Below are 12,419 nucleotides of genomic sequence, written 5' to 3'. Positions count from 1 at the left end.
TTTTCATCTTGTTTTATCACTTAGAAATGTCTTCTATCAGGTATCAGTTGAGGAACATTGTGTGTTGAGAGCACAGCACAATTTCATTGTCATGATCCAAAGTCCAACTGTTGCAACATGTAGCAACTTCAACCCCGGAAAGGACTGGAAACGATTTATCAAGTTAAGGATTTGTAATTATGGGCTCAGTAAGTTACCTATATTTTATACAACAAAACAAATATATATATTATGTAAATATCGAAGTAAATAATGTATATTTTGGTCTAACAGTTTGTTTTAAAAGGATAGGTTAGCGCCTACTATCTTCTGATGTTTTTTGTATAATGTGATGAGTTTTTGTGGGAGAAAAAAAACATGTGAGGACAGACTAGTGTTTTTGATCGCACAGTGAGGCGAGATAAAATGACAACTCACATCATGTGCTAAGATAAATCTCACTTATATAATATATTACTTAATCAGGGAGGAGGATCACACAGATTTTAAATCCCCACCCGTTCCCTGAGCAAGATAGGAAGTTATGTAAATACATGGAATCAAAGGGTGATGTGATTAAAATGAAATTATAGGACAGCCATCAAAATAGCATTATTAATTATGTGAAACAGATATATGCAAAATGTATAAAAAGTTTCCATTAAGTATGTTTTTTGGAAGTACTGTACTTCCATTTTAAATCACATCCGTTACTGAGTAAAAAATGTCTGCCTGAGTTTTTAAAAAAGGCCCCTGAGAGAGAAAGTTTAAGCATTTGTGACCTTTGACCCTATGTTGACTGACACATTATGTATTTACATATTTTATTTTTCAGCACTGACTGTGTAAAGGTTTGCCTTCAATTAAAAGATTTGTGTGCCCTTGTGCTTTTTGCACGACACAAGAAAGAACCCCAACCGTGTTATTAAAGGAACACTTTAAACAAGGTACTTTTTTACTTTAACTTGAGTACTTGTACTTAAGTAAAATGTTACCAATATAGTGGTACTTTTACTTGAGTAGAATATTTCAGTATTTTGACTTATTTTGTGTTTTGCAGGTAATCTAATAAAGGATGCCTAGTGCCCACCTGAACAGAAACTGACCCACTGTGGCTATAGGATGGTAAAAAGTGTCCTGGTAGCCTATGCCCTGTGGGCAGTAGGTGGACCTTTGGGCCTTCACCATATATATTTAGGAAGAGACAGCCATGCACTGTTATGGATGCTAACACTGGGAGGGTTTGGGTTTGGATGGGCCAGAGAATTCTTACGTATCCCTGCTTATGTTGGTGAGGCCAATCAAAATGAAGATACGAGTGAGAGAAAACAACCCCCTGACAGGATCCCTCCACCTGTAAGTCCCATAAGATTTGCTGGTCAGGTGTGTGTTGGGATCTATTTTGGCGCCGTGGCCCTGATTGGACTCAACTCCCTCAGCTTCTTCTACTTGATTGTGCTGCCGTTGAGCGTAGGTGCAGGGGTGCATTTGGTGTCCAGTGCTGGCCACCAGACCTCTGACCTCCAAAAAACTATGACTGCTTGTCTCGTAACTTCCCCAATATTCTATGGCAGCACCTTGTCGCCTCTCCCCATCAGCCTGGCTGCCAGTGTCACTGCTACTCAGCACCGCAGGATCAAAGCCCAGCGGACACCTCAGGGAACACAGAAACTAGGTGAAAACATCCTCTGGTTTCCATTTGTGCATTGATGAAAACAATTCTTGTGATAATTAGAATTGAACTAAAGCGTTACTATTTTTTCCTCTCTTGTCCAGTGCCACGACTTTACAGGCTGGGTCTAGCTTGGCTGGCCTTCTCTGCTCCGCTGGGTTACTGTATTTTCCATAACACTACAGCAACACTGTACTACTTGTCCGACTGTGTAGCAGCACTGCTGGACTTTTTCTGGTTTCTGCCTTGGCTCAGAGGTGTGCTTGAGTACGTTCTTCTGATGCCCTATCACATCTTTTGTACTCTAACTGGAGGCGGCTACTATGAGGAGGCTTGGAGGAAGGTGCTGGAAATTTTGCTTAAAGAATACACTGAGAAAGAGAAAGAAGCGCTGAGGGTAAGCATTTGTATATTGTATCTCTGCACAGGGTTCAAGTGATGCTAGGGCTGGATGACATAAATATATATTAAATAGACATATTTTACAAACCTGAATTTAAAAAATATATACATATTTTTGACCTCAAAGTGCGCTCGCACTGTAAACTGTATAATGAACCTTTGTTATTATTGCTATTGGAGAAAATTATATCAAGATAATAAGGGCTGCAACTATTTTGATAATTGGTTAATCGGTTTGAGCGGATTTTGTTATAATAATTAAAACAAGCTTTCTGATTTTTCAGCTTCCTAAATGTGAATATTTTCTAGTTTCTTTGCTCCATATAAGGACGAAATCATTAGAACTGAATACATTTTGGTCTGTGGACATATGAGACATGTGAAAGCTTTGCTATTTCCAGGTTTGGGAAACAGTGATTTACATTTGATAACATTTTATGGACAAGACAATAATCAACATTGTAAAAATAATCTTTAATTGCAGCCCTAAGGACAATTATTGTTATTGAATTATTGACCTGCCAAGAGGGATGTACTAAAATTGTTAAAGTTTGAGGTGTTTTTTTTAATGTAACTGTATAAATTGTTAGCAAGTAACTCAAAACTTATGACCTGTGTGTTCACTTGTGTTGCAGGTATTGTTAATGGAAACAGACGCCTCTTTTGCAGAGATAACTCAAAGCTATAGGGAGCTGGTCAAGATTTGGCATCCGGACCAAAACCATAGCAAGGAAGCTGAGGCAATGTTTCTAAAGATTCAAGAGGCTTATGAAATTCTTCAACAGAGACACAGACCCCGTTCTTTCAAATAGTTGGCCTTTGTTACTTGCTGACTGACCTGAATAGTTGCAGAGTTCAAGAGATGTGAGTCTCTTGACTGCTTTGTATTTCAGTCACCATTTTCTAAGGCACGTAGTCAACTGTCACTATGGCAAACATGCTCCCACTTGTCAAAAATCCTTTTCAACAACTGCCTGATACTTGTTACTTGTAAAGACATTGCTGCCACCTGGAGGAGCTGTCGGTGTCATGACAACATGACACTGATCACATTCATGCACACACATTTTAATTTCACAGCATGAAACTTTAAATTAAATGTAAACTGGTTGTCAAGTAAATTCTACTTCTACTAAAAACGGTTCCTTTCAAAATGACTTGACTGGCAATTTCCAGTATTTGTAAATACATTTTAGTCACTAATCAAGAGGCATTATTACTTAAAAAAATTTTTTTGCAATAAACTATCATATTTCATATGATAAACTAGCTTTTTTTAATTTCATTTGAGAAATACTGTATGTGAGTAATATTTATCAGAGGTGGAAAGTAATGAATTGCATTTACTCATGTTACTGTAATTGAGTAGGTTTTTTGTGTACTTGTGATTTTATTTTGATTTTACTTAAGTATGAATGACGAGGACAGGTGAAGGATGAGGACAGGTGAATTGGCGTTAATTAAGGTTCCTGAGTGAGTGAGAAAGTTCAATTTTTTTTTGTAATTTGTAAAGGTTTGCCTTTAATTAAAAACAATGCATGTGAGATTTGTGTCCCCTTGTCCTTTTTGCACAACACAAGAAAGAACCCCAACCTTAAGGAGAAAAAAAAGAGTACATTTTAAACAACCTACTTTTTTTGTAACTTTTACTTAAGTACATTTTTAGACCAGGACTTTTACTTGTAAAATGTATTCAAAATAGTGGCACTTTTCCTTGAGTGGAATATTTCAGTACTCTTTCCACCTCTGCTATAGCATCTACTGCTCTACCTTGACATTTGCAAAAGAGGAATTGTTGACTAATCCGCCCTCTTCATTCTCCACAAAGCCTTTTTGAAGATGAAACAGAGTCTGACATGATATTATTATACGATAAAGCAGTTTTACTCATCAGCTCCTACAGTCTTTTGTTGACGATCACCACCACACTGGTGCCACCTGCTGCAGCCGCCGCCGCCGCACGGCTCTGACATGCATCGATGCGTTCGACAATCAGCGCATCAATTAGTCGGTCTGAGCATCCCAGCATGGGCCCGGAAGTTGTTTGGGATTCCCAGGTAAAGAAAAAAAAATCCCGGAGATGCTGTCGTCGCCTGGGAAAACAAACAGCGATCCAGACACATAAAAAGGATAACGCCGATCGGTGGCCAGGTAAGGCGGAGGCCCGTGGACTTCACCGCGGCACTCGGTAAGATCATCCTTTCGGGTTTTAATTAGGAAAGTACGGCATGTTTTTGAGTAGTTGGTCGGGTGAATGCCAATTGTCGTGTGGTCGGGTGCCATAGCAACGGCTCATGAGAAACACTGTAAAGCCCATAGGCCAGTTCGGTGTCGGCGGACAGACAGCGGCGTTCATACGGACTGTCTGCACGGCACAGCGGCAACTCTGTGCAACACATTGCCGCCGCGTCGTCGCTGCTGTCTCGCCCCGTGTCTTTATGAGCCGACTGGTGTCAAGAGCCACCGAGCAGCGGAAACAAACAGGCGCGGACATTTACTACGGAGAGGCTTGACAGTTTTTCATAAATGCACAGGTTTTACTGCACAGAAAGGAGTGTCAGGCTCAGGCTTAAGGCTCTGCGCTGGTGCGCGCCCCCCAGTCCCCCCGCCTTTTTCAGCTGCTTTGCACTGGTGAGACTGGCGCGTCTCCTCCCGGCTGCACCAGCGCCTGTTGCTCCCCATGCACAGCCAATGCGAGGCAAGCGATTCATATCCCAACGCTGTCTCCGCCCTCCACAGTCTCCTCCGTCCACTGTTGTCATCCATTAGAGCAGTGCTTCCAGCCCGTTATCTTTAAAGGAAGGTTTCTCTGTGCAATTCATTTCCTTCTTTGTTGTCCACATAATGACAAACTAACAAAAGTCAGACGAAATAGATAATGATAAAAATAATAATAAAGAACACACAATAAGGTCAGTAGGCAGCATGTAAAAAAACTAAATAAATACACATCAGATACACTGTATATGTAATAGAAATAAAACAGAGAAATGTCTCCACCCAGGTATCAATCAATCACTTTACTTTTAGTGTCTTTTGTGCAGATTAAAGTTCAAAAGAAAAACTACAGTAATTGCTAAAATATAGAGCAATAAAAGTAACGATGAAAATTATTGTATACATGAGGTCCCCCACCTATGTATCAGTTAATCTAAGCAGCTGCTTGCCCCCCCCCCCCCAAAAAAAACATTTCAACATATTAAAAAAATCTAGATATCTTTATATATTCAGATATTTAAATTGTCGAGTTATTTGGTTAAATTTGGAGATGAAGTAGTAGTCGCTCACTTAGTGCCCATTTGCACATCTGTTTTACATGTTTATTTCAAGTTTAGTATCAACACACTTAGTGCTTCACTATGAATATTAAACTGCAAATAATACTAGGTTACTTTTGTGATTAAAAAAAAATAAACAAAACTGACACTGGTTTGGTGTAAATAACACAACTATAATTAATGCTACATTTGCATCACTAATAGTCAAGCACTGGCTATTCTGAGGTGGTGGGAGGGGCCCCCAAAATCTAATTCTGCTTAGGGCCCCATAAAGGTTTGCACTGGCCCTAAGTTAATCATTCAGTCAAATAAAACCAATGAATCAAACTACTTATATGACACCTCCCATGCAAAATAACAACAGAATGTGCTTACACAAGTCGTCACATACAAAATAAGTTACACAATCTTTTTCGGCTTCTCCCTGCAGGGGTCCACAGCAGATCGTAAAATAATTAAACAAATACACAATAACAGATTTGGACTTAAAAAGGCAGGTCTTTCGATTATATATACAGTACTGTGCAAAAGTCTCAGGGCACTCCCGCCTTGCTGTTTTTATGTGTGTATAAAAAGGTAAATTCAGTTTGTTATTTGCCAAATATATAACCATAACAATTTTAGTTTAGTTTTTGAAAGATCTATGTTTTCTAGTTTTTACAACAGGTGGTCTAATAAATGTATTAAGCTCTGTATGTTTGTTTAAATGTGTATAACACAAGAACCTGATGATATATAATACAAACCATATATGAATCATATCCTTCTGTAAAAGGCCTGTATGACACAAACCATAATGTAAATGTAAAGGAAATGATATTGATATATTTTTAGATGAAATTGAAAGTGTGGGATGTGGTGATGTTGCACTCAATTGCTTTATAGTGTCAAGTTTTCCAGCTATTTTGTCCACCCCCTGAACTTTTAGCTCCTCCTTCAACTGAGTCACATACACAAATAGTGTATTAACCATGGTGTATGAACCATGAACTTATTCTTAGACACTTGGAGGTGAAAAGATAAAGTTATCTGTGTCCTAGCCTCTTTCTATAATAGGTGGTATTTTCTGTCGTTTGTATTGCATGTATAACTTGCAATTTTCCTTTTTTTTTTTTACAATGATGTTTATGAATGAGGTGGTATGTGTAATCTTTAAAAAAAAAAAATCATACTTCTATAGGTATCTGGTAAGAGAATGAATGCTGATGACTGCAATGGGCGCGCATACACACAAGGTAGGTTTATATAACAAGGTGAAACTGCTACAAATGTGTGTGTGCATACTTATTTCTTTTATGTTTCAGGTAATGGAGGAGAGTCATCAATGGTACAGGACTTTTACAGCACATTGCAAGGCCCTTCAGCAAGATCTCCAAACAGTCAGCAGTCCTCGCCACGCCGCTCCCTCAGTGGTCAGTTATCATCCCTTTATTGCTCTGTGGCCACACTGTCTGGGCAGATTTCATCATGTATTTCCCCCCCCCCCTCATCCTCTCAATGCGCAGCAAACTCCATCAAGGTTGAACTGTGCAGCGATGATGAGTCACCAGGTGCTCCACAGCCAGAGAACAGAGACAGTGTGAGGGAAGACAGTGGGAAGGATGACAGAGGGAACCTCATGGAAGAAGGGAGTGCAGAGTTCACTGGCGCTCCAAGAGACGGAGTGAGCGCTTACAATGAGATGGCCAGTCCAAACTCGGCTTCACCAGGACCTATCCGGCTTCCCAATGGGAAGCTCCAGTGTGAGGTTTGCGGGATGATCTGCGTTGGCCCCAACGTGCTGATGGTGCACAAACGTAGCCACACAGGTGAGAACAAACAAGCTGGACAGTATTTATGCCAATAAACACCAACGTATGAAATGGACAAAAGTCTGAATGATGATTAATAAATACTTTAATTATTTATTAACTCTAAAATTTCAACAGTTGGGTGATACTTGGGTGTCAGTTCAACTTATATTGCTTTTGTGTTAAGTATTGTGATAAAATTTAACATGGTTGCGATTTTCTTTTCCTCCGTAAACCAAAATTGAGTATAACATACATTTCATGACACAATAACCAATGGGTCATATTTCCAAAATCAATCACATGTCAGTCAGTGTTTATTTTATTTTTTATCATATGATTGTTAAAATTCATCAACTGGAGGTTAAAAAAATAAAAATAAAAAAAATAACCCAAACCACATCGGGCAAAAAAAGGGCTATTATATCGGCCAACCAACTGTACCAATTTCCAAAAAAGTTCAGTCTCAGTAAACAGAAAAAAGTACAATCATGGGATATAACTTCAAAATTGATTTAGTCTGAGTGTTTCTAGCTTTGCCTACTCAGAGAAAATAAACTAAAATGGCCTATCAGAACACAATAATCAAAAACACACGCTACAAATTAAGCAGAAAAAAAATGTCTTTTCAAACCCTGGATTACAGATAACGTTGATAAAACAGAACTTCAAATATTCTATATTTTGAGGTACTGCTCCTTTTAGCCGCTTCTGTCCATCAAGCTAGTAGAAATAAAAAAAAAAAGAAGAAAATATATGATTTTTTTTCTCCCTCATGTGTTCATAGGTGAGAGGCCTTTCCATTGTAACCAGTGTGGAGCTTCCTTCACCCAGAAGGGGAACCTGCTGCGTCACATAAAGCTGCATTCAGGAGAGAAGCCTTTCAAATGTCACACGTGTAACTATGCTTGTCGCCGGAGAGACGCCCTGGCTGGACATCTGCGCACACACACAGGTGAATAAGTGAGATTTGTGTGCACTATCACAGAACCTGAAACACTGTCATTTTCCATAAAAGAGATGTTTACTTACTCAGATATGGGTCTTTATTGTTACGGTTTAGTATGTGTGAAAGAATGGTTACAGGTAGAGGTGGGGATTCATTAGAATGGTCCACATCCTCCTTCTGTGAAGTTCAGGGGAAATGAATCTTTAGCAGAGTACAGTAAAGCACATCACCAACAGGTGACATTTGAAATTTGGTGAAAACAGGAAATCCTGTCAGGTTCTCTCAATTTTTGTGAGCACACGTTCAATAGGTCTTCACACACAGCATTAGTACAGTAGGGTCACACAGGTTCATTTTCGAAGAAAAGATTCTTGCAAAGTGATTACAGCGAATTGACGTCAGTCTTTCTGGCGGCTTACTGAAATGGAACGTTGCGGTGAAGAGTTGGGCGGATTTTGTCACTGTTGAGAAACGTACCACAATATCTGGAATTGTATATTAACGGGGAAATCCGCGCGTTGCATTTATGAACATAGCCCCCATGAACAATTACCACGTTCATAAACAACACTATGGCAATCTGCCGCACAATTCGTAGAATATATTCAAGTAGTAGAATCGAGGGCAATACCATTTTTTTTCCTTGCATTGCAGTCTCTTCTCAAACGGTGGGAAAACCTTTCAAGTGCAGCTACTGTAGCCGCAGCTACAAACAACAAAACACACTGGAGGAGCATCTGGAGCGCTGCCACAGTTACCTGAAGAGTCTGGACCACCAAGCAGCCGTCAACACGCAGACAGCACAGGGTAACGCTTCACACGCTCATACATGATTGCACATGCAAGTATGCAGAACCAAGCAACATAGATGTTCACATCGTCTGTATGTTGATGAGTAAGGGCTTTCTGTTTGCAGGTGAAGAGTCAGGAAATATGGAGATAATTAAAAAACCTGTGCTCCAGCCGTCCAGTGAAAAAATCCAACCTGTGGATAGACTGGCTATTAGTATCACCAAACGCAAGAGGTCAACACCACAGAAGTTTTTGGGTGGGTATTTTTTAAGTAATAATAATAATTTCAACTTACCTAAACATAATAGGATTTGACTGATTGCATTTTATTAATGTGCCAACTTTGAGGGTGAGGGGAAGCATTCCTGTTCTTATTTGAACAAAAACTCTCTTTAGTTTCCTCACCTATTATATATAGGATTCATTCAGGTTAAATTATATTGTAGTTATAATGATAATAATAAATATTACATTTAAATAATACAATTTAAATAATAAATATTTTTTTCGTTATTTTCTTATTTCTTATTTTCTTTATTTTAGAAAGTCAAATTTCCATTACAAATAATGACAGCTTTTCACAATTTCTTTTGGTCCCTTGTCAGTTATTTGTCCTTTATTTGTCCTCTTGCTTGACTGGAGGATGAAGATGGCTGTAATGATTTTGTCCATAATGCACTTCTAGGATTTTTACTTATATACATAACCAAACAGAACAGAACGGTGGAGCACACCACCTCTGACCTTCTAACTATCACCTGGAAAAGAGGGTAGATTTACACAAAGCGCAAGTCTAGTCAAATAAAATCAGATCTAATCAGATATACTCTGTTAATTTGGTCTAAATCCTTTAGAATTTTTCTTTTTCAAAAATGACATCTTCTCCATAATGTAAATCTCATATTATGCCAATCCATTCATTGATTGTGGGCGGTTCTACTTGTAACCATTTTTTTGTGATGGATTTCTTGCTGGCTGACAACAATATAGCCAGTTTAAGGAGACTCCGGCTTAATCATTGTTTTGTCATCACTGTCATTGTCATAGGTGAAAAGCACATGCACCTTGATCTACCTGAAGCACCTTATGAATTATCCTCTGGCTCTGAGAAAGAGGGCGACTTCATGAGCTCTCAGCCTGCAGGAGATTCTGCTGGGATCGCTGGCTCGCACCTGCAAGGCACCAGGGGTAAAGGTGAGAATCATGAGGCACCTATACTGTCTCAGCTCAATCCTGCCTTTCTGACGGAGCTCCGCACAGTTATGGGCTCCATCAACAGCAACGTGACTCCTCAGGGCCCCAGAGCCCATGGTGGACGTGGGCTAGCAGCTATGTCTTTTGGGCTTGCAGGGCGGGAGGGAGGCGAAGGCCGCGTGGACCAACCCTCAGCTCATAGCCATACCACCTCGCCCAACGGCTGCCCCGACTCTACAGACACAGAGAGCACAGCAGAGGAGCAGAGCACAAGGGCTACAGCCCCAACAAGTACCTCCAACAATCACCACCTCCACTACCAATCCCCAGCACTGCCCCGTGGCCATCCCACTTCCAGTCCCAGCCAGGGCAAATACTTGGACCCAGAGTGGGAGAGAGCATGTCCTGTGCCCCCCACCACAGTAAAGAAAAACCCTGGCTCACCCCTTTCTTCCAGGGAGACTGCGCAGGTGTTAGACAAGGATGGTAGGCCTGTGCGCTCCTTCCACTGCCGGCACTGCCGCATCCTCTTCCTGGACCATGTCATGTTCACGATCCACATGGGTTGTCATGGCTTCCGCCAACCCTTCGAGTGCAACCTCTGTGGCCACCTCAGCCAGGACCGCTACGAGTTCTCGTCTCACATGAGCCGCGGAGAGCACCAGGTGGGCTGAGGGAAGGGGCTCATGGCTGGATGAAAGGAGAGGTGGCTGCTGCTTTCTAAAGTCGTGGGCTCATGTTTGTTCTGCACCAGATGAATTGCTTTAAAATCCCTAGTGTAAGTAAGTTTTAAAAAAAAAAAAGATGTGTGGTTTCATTGTGGGTAGATTTATGAAACTATTTAAGATACAAGCGAATATTTTCACCGCACTTTTAAAAGTTTAGTGGAGGCAAATTACGTTTTATGATTGATTGCACTCCCATATCAAATCAGCTGGCAAAACCAGTGGTTTTGCTTCAAAAGTGCCTTCTTGGGGGATTTCCTCTTAACTAAAAACTGGGGTGGTGAGGCAGGTGCTCCAAAACTTTGACTAGCCATCTTTTCCTAAGTGATTTAGTTAGCACTTTTGAGAGGTCATGCACACATGCATTTAAGAAAAGCATGGCATTTAAATTTTCAGAATTGTATTTGGTATGCTTGGTATGCACTAGGGCCTTTGTTCTTGTGGATGAAGAGGGTAATTTGTCTCTGGTGTCAGGTAAGCGTTATATGCACGGCGAGCATTGTGCTTCTCTTGTGCTCTCTTGCAGAAGCTTTTGTCACGGACAAAGCACTGGAATGGATTGCCTTAACTCCTACACTGGTATTGTTGATGTAGGAAAACACATTGTTTACAGCATGGTTAAAAAGTATGTTCCGTCACCTCAGAGGAGAGAACATTTACAGTTGCTCAGTGAGGAGGACTATCAGGACAAAGAAAAATCATGAGGGAAGTGACCTTGAAAACAGTAACCCGAGGTTAAAATAGAGTTTTGGACGTTAAAAGGGAGCCTTAGAAAACTGGTGCAGATCAGACCATGAGTAGTGTAATGTACAGTAAGAGCCTGACTGAGATGGCCCAGGGTGCTATACCTAAAAACAGGATTGCACTTTTAGGTTTCCTGCTTATATATGAACATCTCTGCTGAAGCACTTTTGACAGCTTTGCAATTTTTGTTTTTCTTTCTGTGATTGTTCTACTGCACTGATGAAATCACACCGTACTCACGACGGCTGATCGTTTAATTTGCAACACAACTGTATTTTTAACGCAGCCGGCCTTCTTCTACATCGTTGTGGTCTACACTCAAGTTTGCCGCACAATGTGTGACTAAGACTTCAAGTCACTTCATCTGGAATCATTATTTTGTGGGTTTTGCTGAGATTTTTTAAACACTTTCCATAATGGTAACTTAACAAATTATTTGGAAATTAACAAATCAGTTTGGATCTGTTTAGTTATCACTTCTGCTTATCTATTTAGTGTTGTTTGTTTCAGCCTTGGTGTATTTAATCAGCTATATTCCAAATCTTATCCAGCATATTCCTCAAGTCCATGAAATGTTACCTCCTGCTTCTTTATAGCACCCAAATACCTTATTGCTACAGTATGGTGAGTTATCTGATAATGTTGATATTGGAAACATGAATGAGACCAAACTCAGTATTCTTACTCGTTATTGTGGGTTTGCTGCTTCATAGTTTAACTTAATTTCCTTTAATCGCAGGCAAAAATGTACTTGAAACTGTTTGAGAAAAAAAAAAAGACATCTAAAAATGCACTTGGTTTGACAAGTAGAGATATGTGTGTGAATGGATTAAAGCATGTGTGCTTGTCATTTTCTGCTTTTACCTGAATTGTGAATTATTTTTGAAATGTGAA

The 12,419-nt window shown here is 40.0% G+C and overlaps 2 protein-coding genes across 2 annotated transcripts; both read left to right on the top strand.

Annotated features, from left to right (window-relative positions):
• Nucleotides 1–64: 64 nt before the first annotated feature.
• On the top strand, nt 65–3,597 carry dnajc22 (DnaJ (Hsp40) homolog, subfamily C, member 22). Its single transcript, XM_058643311.1, has 5 exons — nt 65–188; nt 815–926; nt 1,040–1,654; nt 1,756–2,048; nt 2,689–3,597. The coding sequence occupies exons 3-5, from the start codon at nt 1,102–1,104 to the stop codon at nt 2,863–2,865; spliced, it is 1,023 nt and encodes a 340-aa protein (XP_058499294.1). The 5' UTR covers nt 65–188; nt 815–926; nt 1,040–1,101; the 3' UTR covers nt 2,866–3,597.
• A 393-nt stretch (nt 3,598–3,990) lies between these two features.
• On the top strand, nt 3,991–10,861 carry ikzf4 (IKAROS family zinc finger 4). Its single transcript, XM_058641912.1, has 8 exons — nt 3,991–4,241; nt 6,512–6,566; nt 6,636–6,743; nt 6,837–7,139; nt 7,909–8,076; nt 8,725–8,877; nt 8,987–9,118; nt 9,910–10,861. The coding sequence occupies exons 2-8, from the start codon at nt 6,527–6,529 to the stop codon at nt 10,728–10,730; spliced, it is 1,725 nt and encodes a 574-aa protein (XP_058497895.1). The 5' UTR covers nt 3,991–4,241; nt 6,512–6,526; the 3' UTR covers nt 10,731–10,861.
• Nucleotides 10,862–12,419: the final 1,558 nt, after the last annotated feature.

The sequence above is a fragment of the Solea solea genome, chromosome 11 (assembly GCF_958295425.1).
Source record: "Solea solea chromosome 11, fSolSol10.1, whole genome shotgun sequence".
NCBI lineage: Eukaryota > Metazoa > Chordata > Actinopteri > Pleuronectiformes > Soleidae > Solea > Solea solea.
The sequence above is the reverse complement of the archived record's forward strand: the minus strand, read 5'-3'. Positions and strand labels throughout refer to the sequence as shown.